The 16496-nt window shown below is 49.8% G+C and overlaps 2 protein-coding genes across 7 annotated transcripts in view; one reads left to right on the plus strand and one right to left on the minus strand.

Moving 5' to 3' along the window:
• SLC38A8 (solute carrier family 38 member 8) overlaps positions 1–13894 on the plus strand; it is a 37138-nt gene extending 23244 nt beyond the window's left edge. For both annotated transcript variants that reach the window (XM_044987363.1, XM_044987364.1), the window contains exons 5-11: positions 1700–1804; positions 3410–3467; positions 4769–4883; positions 5747–5894; positions 8007–8206; positions 10247–10298; positions 13620–13894. In XM_044987363.1, the coding sequence (XP_044843298.1) occupies positions 1700–1804; positions 3410–3467; positions 4769–4883; positions 5747–5894; positions 8007–8206; positions 10247–10298; positions 13620–13722 (781 nt within the window). In that variant the 3' untranslated portion in view covers positions 13723–13894. The remainder of the gene's footprint in view (positions 1–1699; positions 1805–3409; positions 3468–4768; positions 4884–5746; positions 5895–8006; positions 8207–10246; positions 10299–13619) is intronic.
• A 1158-nt stretch (positions 13895–15052) lies between these two features.
• The window catches only part of NECAB2 (N-terminal EF-hand calcium binding protein 2), a 365795-nt gene continuing 364351 nt past the window's right edge, over positions 15053–16496 (minus strand). For all 5 annotated transcript variants that reach the window (XM_044987368.1, XM_044987369.1, XM_044987367.1 and 2 more), the window contains one exon: positions 15053–16224. In XM_044987368.1, the coding sequence (XP_044843303.1) occupies positions 16196–16224 (29 nt within the window). In that variant the 3' untranslated portion in view covers positions 15053–16195. The remainder of the gene's footprint in view (positions 16225–16496) is intronic.

The raw sequence follows: 16496 nt of genomic DNA on the forward strand, positions 1-16496 counted from the left end.
CCTTTAAGCAGCTCTCACTTGGGCAGAGGTTTCTGAATGACACTCCAGATCAGTGATGAGCTGCCAAATTTTTAACAACGGGTTCCCTCCTCCCTCCAAAATTTTAACAATGGGTTCCCTCCTTCCCCCCCCTCCGTGGGGGGGGGTCGTGCCCCATCCAACCCCTCATGTTCCTTAACACACACACTCCGAGACCCCTGACCCATCCCCCCCTTCCCTGTCCCCTGACTGCCCCTTGCCGCCCCACCCAACCCCTCCTCTCATTCTCAATGGCCCCCCAGAACCCCTACCTCATACAACTACCCCTTCTCTCTGTCCCTGAGTGCCCCCACCACCTCATCCAACCCTGCTCTTTCCTGACTGCTCCCCGGGACCCTTGCCCCCATTCAATCCCCCTGTTCCCTGCCCTCTGACTGCCCTGACCCCTATCCACCCCCCCACAACCCACCCCCTCCCTGCCCCCTTACCACACTGCCTGGGGACCGGGTCCACTCTGCCAGGACCACGACCGGCGCCGCGGGGCCCGACTCCCCGGGCCGGCCCGACTCGCCGAGGCGCTCGGCCCGACTCCCCGGGCCGGGCCGACACCGGGGCCCGGCTGCTCGGCCCGACTCCCCGGGCCGGGCCAGCACCGGGGCCCGGCCGCTCGGCCCGACTCCCCGGGCTGGCACCGGGGCCCGGCCGCCGCTCGGCGGCAGCCGCGGGGCCCGACTCCCCGGCCGGCGCTGGGCTGGAGGGAGCCGCGGTCTGGGACCGGGAGCTGCTGAGCCAGCCGCACCTCCCCTCCCCCTCCGCGCCCCAGCTTACCTGCTGGCTGCCTCCATGCTGCTTGTTCAGGCTTCCCATGAACATCTGATTCGCGGGAAGCAGGGGAGGGGGAGGAGAAGGGGCGGAGCAGGAGAGGAGTGGGCGGGAACTTTTGTTAAATTTAGCAGCCCTTAACAAGCGGTTCTAAAATGGCTGCTAAAATTTAACAACGGGTTCCCGCGAACCCGTGCGAACCCGCTGCAGCTCACCCCTGCTCCAGATGCCATAGCAATCTCACAGGAATGGGGGTGCTAAATCTGTGTCTTGGCCAAACGGCATCTTGGGTAATTTTCTTTCTACCTAAATCCCCCTGCCTGCCGTTTGTTCAAGATATTAATGTTTCCCTTTCACTCCCTCAAACTCCTGGGTAGTGCTGCTGGTGCAGCGTGTGTCTCGTTCCACCCCAGAGGAGGTTGCATGAGGAGGTGGGTGAGCTCATTCCTGTATCTACAGTCTCTGTAAAGCTAAGAAGTGGTGAGTGTTACAAAACACATGTACATGGCATAGGGTGTGACCGTGTGCTCCCACTTTCCCCTCTGTGAATTGGGAGCAAGTCCAGTGAAGTCAATGGAGCCACAGCAGTGCAAACCAAGCGAGAGAGGAGACTCCGGGCCAGACTCCTGTTCAAGTTAAAATGTTTCTCTCTGTGGACAGGGAGGTGTTTCCTTTTGTGCACGTTTGGGGTCTGGCTGCAGTCCCAGGAACTCACAAGCGCAGGATTTTCCCAGTTTCAGTGAGTAACCAGGTTGCTGCCCTTAGGAATCGCAGTATATTCTCTGACGGTTGTAACTCACACTCATTGAACATTGCAGCCTGCCAGCATAGCATGGCTGAATCTTCATTCTGTACAATAAGAGCGGAACACTTTCCCTCTCCAATCCTTTTGTTTTAGTATTTTAGGTACTTTGGCCGCTTGCTACCTGACCCTGGTGATTATAATAAAATACTACCTAAGGACGGAGCAAGTTATCATGCATGAGCACCATTATTCCTCAAGGTAAGTATTGGTGCAACCATTTATCACTGCTTCAAGGGACCCCAGGCTCCTTGACTTGGCACAAAACCCAGGACACAAATGTGCTGAATGGCAATTAGGATGCTAACACAACAAATGTGCTGGAACTTCAGGGCTGTTTTTATGCAGTGCCAGGCTGTTAAAACTGCAGGAAAGTCTGCCTGTGTTTTTTTTTTTTCCTTTGTATTCCTCCTCCTTGGCTCGCCATGCTGTGCTAATGTCCTGGAGGAGTCCTGGATCTGCTGATGTTAAAGTTAGTGGCCAGGGGAGCTGCAATCATGCCTGGAGGTGCTAATGTGCATCTCAGGCCATTAGGGAGTGCTCGGCTCTCCCTGCCCCTGTAACTAATCCACCAAAGTGCATGCTGCTCACTTTGAAACAAGGCTAAGGGATCAATGCCATCGCAGGGTGGTCAGCGTAGTAACCCTTTGTTGCTGCCATGGCTGGGATGCGGCTGTCTAAGTAGGGGGTTTCTCTGTATTGGGGCCCACCAGATACCTCATATGGGCAACAGAGGGGTGGTTAAAAATTTGGTTGTCCGAGGGTTTAGGTTGCATAAAATAGCAACTTCAGAGTCAGATCCTCAGCTGGCATAAATCAGTGCCACATGCATGACTTCAGTGGAGCGATGCAGATGATCTGGCCTCTATTTTGAATGCCAGAGGATACATTATTACAAAGGGGTGTGAGCCATCAGGGTATTTGCATGCAGGGATCACTAGAAGATGATGAATTCTTGGGTGTTGGGAGAAGTGTGTGTGTCAGGGTCTGTCATGGCTGTGTGGCTCTTCAGAGGTGACTGTGCATGGAGGGTGTGAGGGAGAACTGGGCTTCTGTCCTTTTCCTTATCTGTTTCGCTTCAGTCTGATAAATCAAGGAGGCCTGAAACCCCCCTCCCCCCTCACCACACACACAATTCCCCAGTGGGAGGCTTTTTCTGCTTTCTTACATTAGAAATTCCAGTCTTGTCAACCCTGAAAGACTCCAGGGCCTTGTCTACACTAGGGAGTTGGTACCCAAGGGAATTTATTGCTACAACACCAGTTCAGCTGAACTAGCATTGGTAAGAGTGGGAGCCCTGGCTGGGGCAGGGGGCTGCTGGCTTTAGGCTCTTTACCCCTGTTAAACCTGCCGAGGAGATGGTTCCCGGCAGGTTATGAAACGGGGGTGACTGCGGGAGCACTGCCTGTGCCAGGGGTTCATTGGCAAACGTATGGGGCTGCCAGTGGGGAACGATTCCCTCAGGTAGACCAGGGTTTAGGGTGTCCGTGTGCAGCGAAGGCCCCACTCCTGCGACTGGCTCCACGTGAGCTGACCCTCCTGGAAGCCAGCGGGGCTCCAGGCACGCAGAGTCTGGTGCAGGAATGGAAGCTGAATTCTCTCTTGTGTAAGTGGGCGCGAACTTGCCTCCTTTTGGAATAGCCAGCAGACGCTGTGCTGCTGGGCTCCTTTCCCCGGGGTGGGGGGCAGCTTTTTGCTGTAGCGCCAGGCAAGGCTGTGAATGTATTTCTCTTCCTGACCCACTGACTGACTTTTTCTTCAACTGAACTGATCATCTGTGCTCCCCTTCCTCACCCAATCTTGCAGGGTGTCTTCCTTGGCTTCCATGTTCAGCGTCATCCCAACGATCTGTTTTGGATTTCAGGTAACAGCACTGTGGATTTCCATTGTCCTTTTCTGTGGGCCAGTCCAGGGGGTCACTAGTACAGCTGTCTTCGCAGAAGCTCTCACTTAACATGATGCCCCAGGCTAGGGAAGCGCTCCCCCCTCAGCCTTGACCAGGACAAGGAACAAGCAGAGACCCCGCCCCTTCCCACCTCCACAAGACCATGCATCCCGGAATCTGCGGGTGGGACACTGGGGGTGAAATCCTGGCCCCAGGAAAGTCAATGGCAAAACTCCCCTTGGCTTCTATGGGGCTAGGATTTCACCCTGGGAGGTTAGGGAGTGCAGCGTACATACCTGTCTGGTGCAGACGTGATCCCGACGTTGAGTTGTGTCCTTCATTAGTGAGTCTGGGGGACAGGGGAAGGGGCTTGATTTAAGGAGCGTCCAGTAACGGGCATCTCTTTCTATGAGCAGCAGTGTTAATGGGGCTGCCTCACGTGGGAAGCCTGATACAGTAAGAGCCCTGCCTGAGCCACAGGGTCAGCGCAGAGTGAGGGTTTGGATCTGTTCTGGTCCGGTCTCCGAGCAGGCAGAACCAGTGGAACCCAGATCAGAGCTCCCCTGAACTCAGCTCCATAGCAGGTTAGCTGTTCGGCTCAGTTCCTGCCCCATGGAGGGGGCGGGGGCAACAAGGACCATGGGGTTTGTCGCTTCCCTTCCCCTGCTGCCTGAGGTGGGGAGAAAGGAACAGCTCTGTTTCCGGCCCTGAGAGGGGTGGGAGTGGCCCTTCCAGAGGCAGAGAACATCCACTTCTGTTCTGCTGGCAGGAGGAGGGACGAGCCCTGTGTTTTGGTCACTGGGGAGAATCACTCAAGGGGCGGTGACCTGTCTCTGGTGGGGACTCAGGACAGGAGGTACCCCAGCAGTCTGCCTCCTGCTGAGGCAGGGGCCTGGGGGCAGGGGCGGCTCCAGGCCCCAGCACGCCAAGCACGTGCTTGGGGCGGCAAGCCGCGGGGGGCGCTCTGCTGGCGCCGCGAGGGCGGCAGGCAGGCTGCCTCCCGCAGTTTGCCTGCGGAGAGTCCGCTGGTCCCGCGCCTTCGGACCCTCTGCAGGCAAACCACCGGAGACAGCCTGTCTGCAGTGCTTGGGGCAGCAAAATCCCGAGAGCTGCCCCTGCCTGGGGGAAGGGCGGAATGGCTGCGTATGGGAGTGGGAGGTCCCAAACCTTCCCCTGGGGGCAGGGCAGTGGTGGGACTGTGGCACAGAGGGAATATGATAAGCCGATAGCTTGTAGTTCATGTGGCTGATAAGCGTGCCGAGCTGTCTTGTGTGTTTCAGTGTCATGAAGCCTGCATTGCCATCTACAGCAGCATGCACAACAAGAAACTCTCCCTTTGGATCGTGGTGTCTGTGCTCTCCATGCTCTTCTGCCTGTTGATTTATTCTCTTACAGGTAATCCCTCCCTCTCGCCTTATCTCAACCTGCTGAACCTTTCACCCCCTTCCCTCTCACCCAGAAACCGCATTGCACGGGTAGGCCTTGTGACACCGGACCATGACTTCATGTTAGACCACGTCAATGTACAACGTGAAACATGCCATAGCGCTCGGACAAGGGCTTTCCTGATTAGCATCATGGCAACTAATTGTGCTCAGGATGCCTTTAAACTGTTTGTTTGACTAAAGATTTCTTCAACTCTTTATAGCTCAGCTGCCATAGGGGGGAGTCATTTGGCAAGGAAGTTTTATAAATTTGTCTTCCTTAAAGGCTTCCTCCCACAAGTGTTAAATACACAAACACACACACCCTATGTTCAAATAACTTTACTACAGTTGCAAAGTCAAGCGTTCAGAAGTGCCAGAATTAAGTTTGCCTGCGCAATCGTGATGGGGCCTTCTGTTGCGTCTGCATTCGAATTCGGTCTCCAGTTACGTAATCCCCAGCTATAGTTCCCACAGGGCCCCAGCCTCAGTCAGTGCACTGAATGGATGGTGCTCCCTTAACAGAATAGCTCCTCGTTAAGTGTCCACCATCCATTCTTTCACATCTTTTGTACCTCTGCCCCGCAAATCAGCCTGAGGCAGACACCCAGCATGCAACATTTCAGCCCAAATGGCTAAAGTTTTGCAAAGTTATAAGCAGTTTTTTATATGGGACACATTGGGCAACCTTAATAATAGGCAATGCTACCCGCCCCAGCTATAATGAGCAATACACATTCATTTTAATAACTTCCCTCGCAGTTGGTTCCTCCTCCAAACTCCTCACAACCATAGCTCAATATCACATTTAATCTTTGGTGATTCTGTTTCTAGGGCTTTATGGCTATTTAACCTTTGGTGCTGATGTTGCTGCCGATATTCTGATGTCATACCCAGGAAATGACCTGGTCATCATTATAGCCCGGCTACTCTTTGGCATCTCCATCATCACCATCTACCCAATCGTTCTCCTGCTGGGGAGGTAAGAGAGGCCGCAGCTGTGCATGGCTATTGAAATGTGTTTAGGAATGGGCTTATGCCCATGCTGACACGGGTAGGTGTTAGTGGTGTAGATTTCATCCAGAGAAGATTTGGAAAGAGAGATTACTAATGGCAAAGCGCAGCCCACCTCTAAAACAGTTAATCGGTTTCAAAGTTAACGCCTTAGGCAAAGACCCAAATGGGGGTGGCTGAAACTCTGCCACTGACTGGGCATCCCGTCACAATGGTGAAGGGAGAAAGCCAGGGAAGGGCTAGTTCTGCAAGGACAATAGGGATGATAAGAGCGAAGAAGGGTCATAAAGACAGTGGTCACCGTATGGAAGGCGGTGACAACCTCCCCACAGGGGATCGATGGGCAGGGGCTGTCTGAGATCATAAAACAGAACACCTGGGCAAGCAGCCTTGGGGAAGGGTGTGCGGGCGGCACATCAAAAGCCCCTAGTTGGCGGGGGGCCTTGTGGAAGGGAAAAGGAAGGGTGTGTTTCAAGGAGCTTGACCAAGAGGATCCGAGGAGAAAGTGCAGGGTTGGCTCTAGGGTTTTTGCTGCCCCAAGTGCAAAAAAAAAAACAAAAAAAAAACTCCTGGAGTGCCGCCCCTGGAATTGTCACCCCAAGCACGTGCTTGGTTTGCTGGTGCCTAGAGCTGGTCCTGGGAAATTGAGATTCTTAGCAGGCAGGTAACTTCCCCTCCCTGCAGGGCCGGCTCCAGGCACCAGCTGAGCAAGCTGGTGCTTGGGGCGGCAAATTCTAGGGGGCGGCACTGAAGTGTTTTTTTTTCTGCTCTGGCCGCCCTGTAGGGGGCAGAGGAGGGGAGCGCCCTGCAGCAAATTTGGCAGGGCAGCCCACGTCCTTCCCTCCCCACCGACCGGAGCAGCGCAGAGCCCTCCCGGCAGGTGGTGCGGAGGTCGGGGCCGCGGGGTGAGCGCCCCCCTGAAGCCCTGGCTGCCCCCCCCCCTCTCCCCCCTCGCTCCCTCCCCTTCCCCCCCCTTAGACCAGGCGCGCACTCTGCAGCACAGGGAGTCCCCTGGCTCCGGCCGCCCTGTAGGGTTTTTTTGTTTTGGTCTCGCCTGCTTTGCCGGCCGTGCCGTTCCCCCACCCCCGCTTTGCCGCCCCCACCGCGCCGCAGGTTGGTTTTTTTTTCACCTGCTTTGCCGCTCCAGCCGTGCAGGTTTTTTGTTTTTCCCCCACCTGTGTCACCGCGCCGGCTGTGCTGCAGGGTTTTTTTTTTCTTCCCTGCTTTGCCGCTCCAGCGCCCTGTTTCTCTCCCCCCCCCTTTACCGCTCCAGCCCCACCGTAGTTTTATGTTGTTGTTTTGGGGTTTTTTTCCCCTGCTTTGCTGCTCCGGCTGTGCTGCAATTTCCCCCCTCCCCCTTTGCCATTCCAGCCGCACCGTTTTTTGTCCCCCCCACCCCGCTTTGCCGCTCTGGCCTTGCTGTGGTTTTGGTTTTGTTTTTTCCCCCTGCTTTGCCGCTCCGGCAGCTCCCCCCACCCCCCGTTTTTTTTTTTTTTTTTGCTTGGGGCAGCAAAAAAGTCAGAGCCGGCCCTGCCTCCCTGTAAAAAAGCCGACATGAGTGTAACTCGCTGAGCCCTGTCTTGGCTTGAGCCTCTAGGTGCTTCTGTCCCACAAATAGTGAGTTGTCCTGGCCTTCATGCCGGGGCAGGAACTTCTGGGCACACGTTGCCCCAAAAGGGATGGGGAGGGGAGGTGGTGAAGCCATGGCCTCTCCCCTTGCAGAGCGTGCCGGGGAAAACCGCCTGTCCCATTCCCAAAGGTGGTGCTTTCCGTCTGCGCACAGACACGCTTGGGAAGGGGCAGCAGTGAGTATGTGGGAGGTACAAGTCTATCTACACAGAACGCGTGTTCCATGAGCAACTCCCTGCCCGGGTGGAGCTGAGCTCTGCACTACCCCCTATTGAGTGCATTGCTCAAACAATGCAATCCCGCCCAAGTCACTGCAGCCTCGATTATGCATTTCGCTGTGAAGAACAGCCAATAGCTTGGGACTGACCGTGGGCGTTAGCAGACACAACGGCAAGGAGTTCTGAACCCAGCACAGCGCTGTATGTAACCTGGCTGTCTGTCTGTCTGATAGGTCTGTCCTACAGGATGTCTGCCTGAATGACAAGTGCAGGTCTGTCGTGCTCCTGGAGCCTTATGAGAGGTATATGAGGATTGTGCTGACTGTCACGTGGATCATAGTGACGCTCGTCATTGCTCTGTTTGTCCCTGACATCAGCGAGGTCATCAGTATTATTGGTGGCATCAGCGCGTTCTTCATCTTCATCTTTCCAGGCACGTCCTTGTTAATAGCTGTGTGTGCATTTTAATTCAGAAGCTGAGCCTGGGAAGGGTTTGATGTGTTAATTACTGTTGATCAGTGAGGCTTCTAAACTTACTTCCCATGTTCTGAGTCTCTAGGAGGAAAATGCTTTTTTGTGAATTAATTTCCTTTGAAAACTGGGGTGACAGAAGAGAATTGACATGGTGGCGGGGCTCCGGCTCAGATTTTTCTCTGATCAGGTGCACTGGGAGCTATGTGCAAGTTTAAAAACTTCTCAGTGACCACTGCTCCATTGGCCCCTTTAGACAAACAAAACCCAACATCATCTCTCCCCAGGATTTCATCTGGGATCTTTTTAATCTGGGGGCTCTGAGCTGGAGGGGGAAAGAGGATGGGTTTTTAAAGTTTGCCTTTCTGCTTGGGCCTATTCCTAGAGCAAAGAGCCAGGTTGAAAGGCTCCAGAATCCATAAACTCTTTAAAGTAGCCTTCAGATAAGAATCTCCTGATGTGGCAGCAATCTGGCAGTTTTGGATACAAAGAATCATTCATTAATTTTGTTTGGTAACTTATCAGTGTGTCCATTAGTCACAAGTTCTGATTCTCGGCAGCCTTGCATCTTTGTGTAATCCCTTACACCTACACAGAGGAGATGTAAAATGCAATGGATCACATTAAAAACTATAGGCTTGAATATTTTTTGGGTGGGGGATTGTTCATTCTTCAGCAAAAGGGAGACTCTTCTGTTTAAAGGAATGTGTCTAGAGCTGCTTTTGCAAGGCACTCAGTAGCAGGGTGTTTCTCTGTTCATTGCTGTGTCAGCTACCACCCTCTTGAGCAAATGTTTTGTCGTTTCCTTCACTGAAGGTGTGAGAGGTAAATAGAGTTGGAAGCGCCACTTACTTTTATTTCAAACTGCCTCAGGGCTGTTGATTTTACATAAATTCCCTGGTTGAATTTTTTTATTTATTGATTTGACTTTAACAGAACCCCTTCCTCTTTGAGCCTCCTGGGCTAAAAACTCTTCACATAGACGTGTAGGTGCCAATTATAATGCTGACTCTGGCCCGGCATTATCAACATGGCAATTAAGCTTTTCTGGTGTTCCAAAATGGCCATCATCAACTTTCTTGCAATAATTCCAATAGTCATCAGAGGGGTACAAGCTGAGTGGAAAATTTGAGTCACTGGAGAAATCTTCCTCTCAATGTATGTAGAGGAGGTGGGCAGGGGAAGAAGATCAGGAGGAAGACCTGAGCAGGTTACCCATGTATTGAGAACATTTCAAAAACAAATGTAATTCCAGAACCATGCGTGTGGCTTCAGAACAACGGTCTGTGTGAATTTCCAAAGATGGAATCTACACACTTTTTGTTTTTGGTGGGATGCAGTGGAGGTAGATGTGAAATCTAATGGATGCTCCTGGCATTCAGTAACACATTTGCTGTGGGCAAATGGGGGGGGGGGGGGGGAAGAGACCCTTCCTTCCTTACCCTTCTCTATTTACATTCCTTCAATGCTCCGTCACATTTCCATACCGCTAGTAGTTATCACACGTTATGGAAGTGACAAAGGCCCAGATTTTTAAGATATTTAGGCATTGCAATAGTGAGCAAAGCAATGCCTAAATACCTCTAAAAATTTGAGCCAGCGTCATTTTTTTCCTAAATAAAATGAACCCACACGAACGATTTTATGTAACAACCCTCCACATGTAGCTGGGTGTCAGACAAAAGTTTAAAGTAACACCTAGAAGTGAGTTTGCCTGCCTGCAGAGCAGAAGCCACAAAAGAAAATGATGGAAAAACATCTGAAAATAGGGGGAAAAGTCTTAAGTTAAAGCATCCAGCTGACTTTATCCATACATGTTCTAAGAGAGCTGTAGTGCTGATAGGCAATGCACAACTGAACTAATGCAACACCTTGGCAATTAAACGCACCAATGTATGGTTCCTTCTAAAATTGCCACTGCCTTCTTGTGGTTACTGGGAGGAATATTTGGAAATGCATGTAACATGTTTAAATGACAAACATTATATGTTTTGATTTGCAGGGTTATGTCTAGTATGTGCAATGGAAACGGAACCCATCGAACCAAGGAAAAAGTAAGCTGCCATATACCATGTTGGGCTGGCTATATGCATATAAATATTAGGAGATGTTCCTAGTGCACTACATGTATAGCCTATGTAAGTGGAGCTGTCCCTGATGGTCAGTTCAAAGATGTGGCAGGGTCCCTCCATTTCTGTCTTCATCTCCCGCACATCAGAAGTGCCCATGAAAACTTAACGTAGAATGAATGTGTCCTTTTCCCTGTCTAAACTCCACTGCAAGGCTCTTGCAGTCTCAGAATGTGACATCAAATAACACGTTAACCATAGCAGTTAAAGCCAAAAGAATGAGTGTGTTTGTGTATCACTATACAGTCATTTTCCTTTCCTGTTGAAAACCCAAACAGTATTATGCTGAGAGAGAGGGGAACAGACAGTCTAGTTTCACTGTCTAAGCTGTGTAAAGTGCAAAAGAATTTTGAAACCATTTGAATGGTAAGAAATTCAATCTTAAATATTTCAGTTTGTAATCTGAGGTGTTAGTAGAGCTGGATGAGATATTAGCGAATCATTTGACAAATTAGGCAAATGTAGCTGGTTCTCCTATTTAAATTCTGCAGTCAGAGATTTTAGTTTCTTTATATCCAGACTCTTCACTATGCGGTGTGCACCTGGGGTCACGTAAGCCACCTGGTGGTGGTTCTGCTCCCTGAGCAATGGAAGAGCTGCCCACATGGCCACAGGGACATATTTGTTTGCTCATGAGACCCTTTTCTGCAATCTTATTTTTTAAAAATCCCTGTGTACACATGGCAAATAAGGGTCACGAATACAGTCAAAGTGGACGTGTGGTTTGTACTGGAATGAACACTGCTTGCATGTTCACCCAGCTCTAGCTGTTCGTAAGGAATTTTAATATATTTTTTTCTCTGAATTTTGCACTAAATGCCTTAATTTATCAGGCCCAGAGGGCTGGAAACCAGGCAGATTAATTTCCAATTCACAAACAACCAGGCAGGTTTTCTGTTGTTCTTTGGATTTTATCAATGTTTATTCTACAGTGTAGAAGCTTAGGCTGTCCACAATGTATCTTTCAGTCAGACCACCACCTAAATGCGGATTAATTCCCTTAAAATAGTAAGAGCCCAATTCTGTCACCTTCACCCTTGTAAGTTCTTTAAAATTTCAGTGGGTTTATTTCGCCTGTTCTTACAGGTGAGACAGAAGCGCATTAACTGACACTGGGGGAACTATTTGTATAGTATGGTCTTAGTCAACGCACGCAACGGTGACAGAACTGAGCCCTTCAGCCCAGATCCTCCAAGGTATTTAACTCCCATTGAAATCAACAGGAGTCAGGCACCTAAATACCTTTGAGAATCTGGGCCTTCATGACTAAATGCGGTAACAGCAGCCCCCGTTCTCGGCAGAGCGCACAGCCTTTGCCTTGAGCTTGTGGCACTTGGCCTGCTGTCATCTGTTCCCTGGCAACACAACCTGAAGCAGTAACTGCTGATGCTTGATTGTAGCTTGTCCTTTCCACTGGTGCTGGAGTCTGCTTTCTCCGCTCCCTCTACCCCTCAAGTCGTCTTGGTTCTTCCCAGGATTCTTTGCCTGACATAATGCTGCCCCACGGGCTGGATTCAATTCCCTCCTGAGCTCATTTCAGGAATGCCCAAAGCCCATTGGTAATTATGAACTACCCCATGCTGGTCTGTAATTTTTAATGGGCTTTGGTGGGGTGGAGTGTTCGTGAGCCAGGAGTTGGCTTTAAGAAGAGGCTGGAGAGGAATCAGTTTGTTTAGACCTAAGACCCCAACTTTCGATGCTGGAGGTCCTGGGTTCAAGTCTCTCAGCTATCGCATCTGGGATGGGGGAAGTGAACAGGCCTGTAGAGAGAGCCAGCACAAGTCATATTTAAGCCCTAAGCAAATTAAAGGGTGCATAAGCAGAGCCTTGGGTCTCTGTGAATTTCATCCTTAAAGACTGGTGATGTTTCACTGTAAGTCAAGACACAACTGAATTCACAAGTATCTTTCAATGTAAGTTTCTTAAGCTGAATTTTGCATTTCACTCTAGCTCAGATGGACAGGGACAGTCCTGCTCACCTGAGGAGAGTTGTCAGATTATCGCTTCTGCTGCCTTGCAATGAACACACCACTCACTCAGCTGACAGGTTTTGTGGGCATGTTTTCAGACAGTATCTTGGAGTCTCGTAGCTTTACCCAAACATCCTTCTCTTCCAAAGAAAAGATTCATAACTGAGGGTCTTTCAGTGTCCAGCTCCTTTCTTACTCATGTCATGTTGTCATGGAATTTGACTAAAATGTCAAAAGCATGGGTGGTTTTTTTACTTTGGTTGGGAAGATGGACCTTGGGGCTAAGAAAAAATAGTGTCACTTAACTGCCAAAACAAAGCTCATTTTAATGCAATGCTATAGCCATACTGACAAGTGGGCAAACAGGAGCAAAAGGAAAGTTTCTTTATTCTTGAGCAGGGCCCACAATTCTATGTAGTAGAGGGTACATTGGCAATGTCTCATAAGCAAGAGCCTTGCAACTATTTTGTGCAAAATAAATTATATTTCTAAGAGAAAAACATTCCGACGCTCTATAAATGACGTGAGGGGTCCATGTTCTTCTGTCTCTCCTTGGCTACTAGAGCACATGTCCCTGCCAGAAGTTCTACCTCAGACCTGAAAGTCAAGCTGGGTTCTTTGACGTGTGCATCCATACTGACATTTTGACCGCAGTCACTCAACAGTCTCTTATTGCACAGGAAGAAACTGAACCCAGCTCATCCCCCTCGCAGGGATAACAGGAGTAAAGTGTAATTTTTGTTTGAGCTGCTCTGTCTCTGCATTCCCCCAGCAAGGGTTGTCTTTTCTGATAATGGCTCTTTAGTAGAGAGGGGTGGGAATTACAGGGCCCAGCACCTCTCTGCTCCAGGAGAACCTTACATTGGGGCTGGAATGCTGTAACAGATACAGGATGGACAGGCAGAGAAATTGGGGTCAGGCTTAATTAGCTTGTAGTGGGCACGCAAAAACTTCTCCGTGCCCCCTTCCATTTAAAAATTGCTGCCATTTTAACCAGCTGACGAGGTGTCATTGGGCAACATTCTCCCACTCAGTAAAATAAGTTATGAGGTGCTGAAGCTGAATTCAGTCACTGCACCTTCAGTCTGAAGAACAGTACAGTTAGGTTTACAAAACACAAACTACCACTGATCTCCTAAGATCTCAATGAATAAAAGTTGATTTCTTCTTTAGTGGAAGAGTTGTATTTATGGTAATACTTCTCTTTAAATCAGCCTTCTCCTGGGAAACTAAATCATTGCCTCGAGTTCCATTGCACTGTTCTTCTATTTTCTAGGTCCTGTTTGATTGCTTGGGGTGTCATCTCCATCCTCTGTGGAGCTTTTGTCTTTGGCCAGAGCACCACCATTGCTGTCATGGAGCTGGTCTACAAATTCTAGCTGCTTACAGGTACCCAGCAGCCTTCAGCAAGTTGCACATAATTTGATCCCCTACAGTGTGACCTGTTTGGTGCAACCCCCAGGCAGCCATGCTTGCAAAGAACAATGCATCTTACTGGAGGACAGCATGGTTTCCAAATGACTGGGTGTTTCTCAGCCTTTCTTTGTTTACGTTCACTTTAGTGTTTAAAAAAATAATTATTTACACAGTTTCTCCTGTTTGCTAAATCCAGGGAGCCAGTTGGCTAAGTGATGAGCATTACCATGCAGCAGGGTGCCGGTCAAACAACATAGTGATGCTGTAAGATCATTGCACTTCCTCACACCTTTATATATTCTTCCCTTCTGATGTTTGATGGTACATGGTTTCCTTCCATCAGAGCAACCCCCAAGTATCAGCCATTGCAGGAGAAAGGGCAATCCAAGGTGTCCCTGATACTCCCCTCTTCAAACTCTAGCCTGTTGCGGTCATCTCAAATTCCAGCTTTCCCAATGGGTTATACCATTCCCATTTTGTTGCCCTTATTACACATCATGTTCAAAGCAATAACTAGACACCCATTTACAGCTGTGGGAGTGTGCGTTCTGGAAAAAGGGCAAATCCTTGAACTATCCTGTTTTGTATTTTACAGATCATAGCGGTATTGCTAGAACAGATACAAGTTCAACTCTGGTCGTGGACCTTCTGTAAATTCTAATGCTTATACTAGTGTAACACCTTCATACACATGTCTCCACAGCAGTTAGAGATGCAATGGTAGCATGTGTAGACAGCTTTGATCACCTAGGGTCCTGTGGCTTCATTGCTATTGTTACTTGAGCGAGCTAGGTCAATCTGTACGGCTGCAGTCACAGCTCTGACGGCAGTATAGACATTCCGGTACTGCCATCTCACCTTCAATATACGGATACTGGCGTTCCCCACTACGTAGAACCGGGGCGGCTCTAGTAATTTCGCTGCCCCAAGCAGGGCGGCGCTCTGACGGTCGCTGGTCCCGCGGCTCCAGTGGACCTCCCGCAGGCATGCCTGCAGATGCTCCACCGAAGCCGAGGGACCAGCGGACCCTCCGCAGGCACACCTGCGGGAGGTCCACCGGAGCCGCCTGCTGCCCTTCCGCGGGACGCTGCCCCAAGAGCATGCTTGGCGTGCTGGGGTCTGGAGCCGGCCCTGCGTAGAACAGTGATTTTGTGCAAAATTGCCCTTTCTTTTCCACCTACCCTTGTAATGAAAAATGCATCAAAATAATTCAAGTTCACAAAACTACTTCCATTCATTTTCCCTGTTTAAGAGCAAGGAGAGATTAGAATAAAACCACCACCATTTCCCAGTTACATTTTATTTGGTCTCTGTATTATCTAACTGTACATATCCTAATATTAAATTCCTTACAGGTTGTACGTTCTATAATGTACTATGAGTTGAAAGCCAGATGATTTCTAACATACAGAGCGAATAATACCAAATGTTACAGTCAAAGTGAAGAAATAAGCAAGCCTGCATCCCATAGAATAGTCTCCCCTGCTTCTGTCCCCGTTAGAAACAAATACAAAATGCACCAAACTTAGTAAAGGAACAGATTGCTACTTTCTACAGCCAGAAGGCATTTATAGTACATCAAGGCTTATTTAGCATGCATTGGTGTTAATGTGAAGGAAACTAAGAGGTAGGACGGGGCAGGGAAGGAGAAAGGCAGGTGGTTCGTCTCAGCAGCCAGAATATAAAGGAGAAACCCGATGAACAAATTAAAAATCTAAAAAAGGTGAACGGACGACTCCTTTGTATCTAGTTCTAAGGCAGTGGCCCAATGTCTCCGTCTCTCCAGGAGTAAGGCCTGTTATGCTACGCAGCAGTGAACTAGTGAAACCTCAGGGAGGACTCTTACAGCAGAACCAGAGCCATGCTGTAAATTATTTTCTTACAAAACTGCTAGACAAAGAAACTAACACCAGTGTTGGTATTTAGACTCCTTAACAGAGGTGACCTGCTGCTGGCCCCTCTCAGACAGGATCCTACGTGGGATGGGTCTTGAGTCAGACAATAGAAAGATAGTGACAGAAGTGCTGAAAATCCAGCATTCCTGGTTTGAACATTCTGGCCAAGCTGTTCTTCTGTCCTCACTTTACTGAGGCACAGGCGGGATAAGCAACTGGCCCACCGTCTCGCAGAGCCAAGACTCAACCCCATGAATCCCTGCAATGGGGACATGAGCCAGGCAGACTCTGCTCCATCCCAAGCTTTAAGGGGAGCGTTTAGGAGCTATGACAGGGTGTGGGTGGGGAGGTGGTTATGTTTTTTCCTTCACTTCAAACACCTAGCAAATACATTGCTGATATTCTTGCTCAAAAGACATCACCTGTAACAAAGGCATTAGAAAAGACAGGAGTTTAGTCCTCTGCAAAGGGAGAGAGAAGGCAAGAGAGCCTGGAAGTGCCACAGGTCACCTTGCTGCTTGACTCCGTGCCGGCCGAGGACTCAGTCTCTGTTCAGAGTGCACCAGGCAGCTGCAAGAGAACAACCGGTCAATGCAGGAGCTCAGGGTCGCCCCTGAAGCTTTGTGTGGGCAATGGCTGACCCTCCCTGTGGTGGTGGGGTGGGAGGGGGCAGGAGGAGGCTGTGTCAAAGCGGGACTGCTCATTGCAGCACAAATGGGAAGAACGTGATCTCTGCCTGCAAAACAGATCACGCTGAGGGAAGGGAGCTTGTCATACAGCTAAAATGTTGAGGGAGAGGAAAAATGGGTCAAATCCCGTATTAGTAACTCTGGTATAAAGCG

The sequence above is a fragment of the Mauremys mutica genome, chromosome 14 (genome assembly GCF_020497125.1).
Source record: "Mauremys mutica isolate MM-2020 ecotype Southern chromosome 14, ASM2049712v1, whole genome shotgun sequence".
Lineage (NCBI taxonomy): Eukaryota > Metazoa > Chordata > Testudines > Geoemydidae > Mauremys > Mauremys mutica.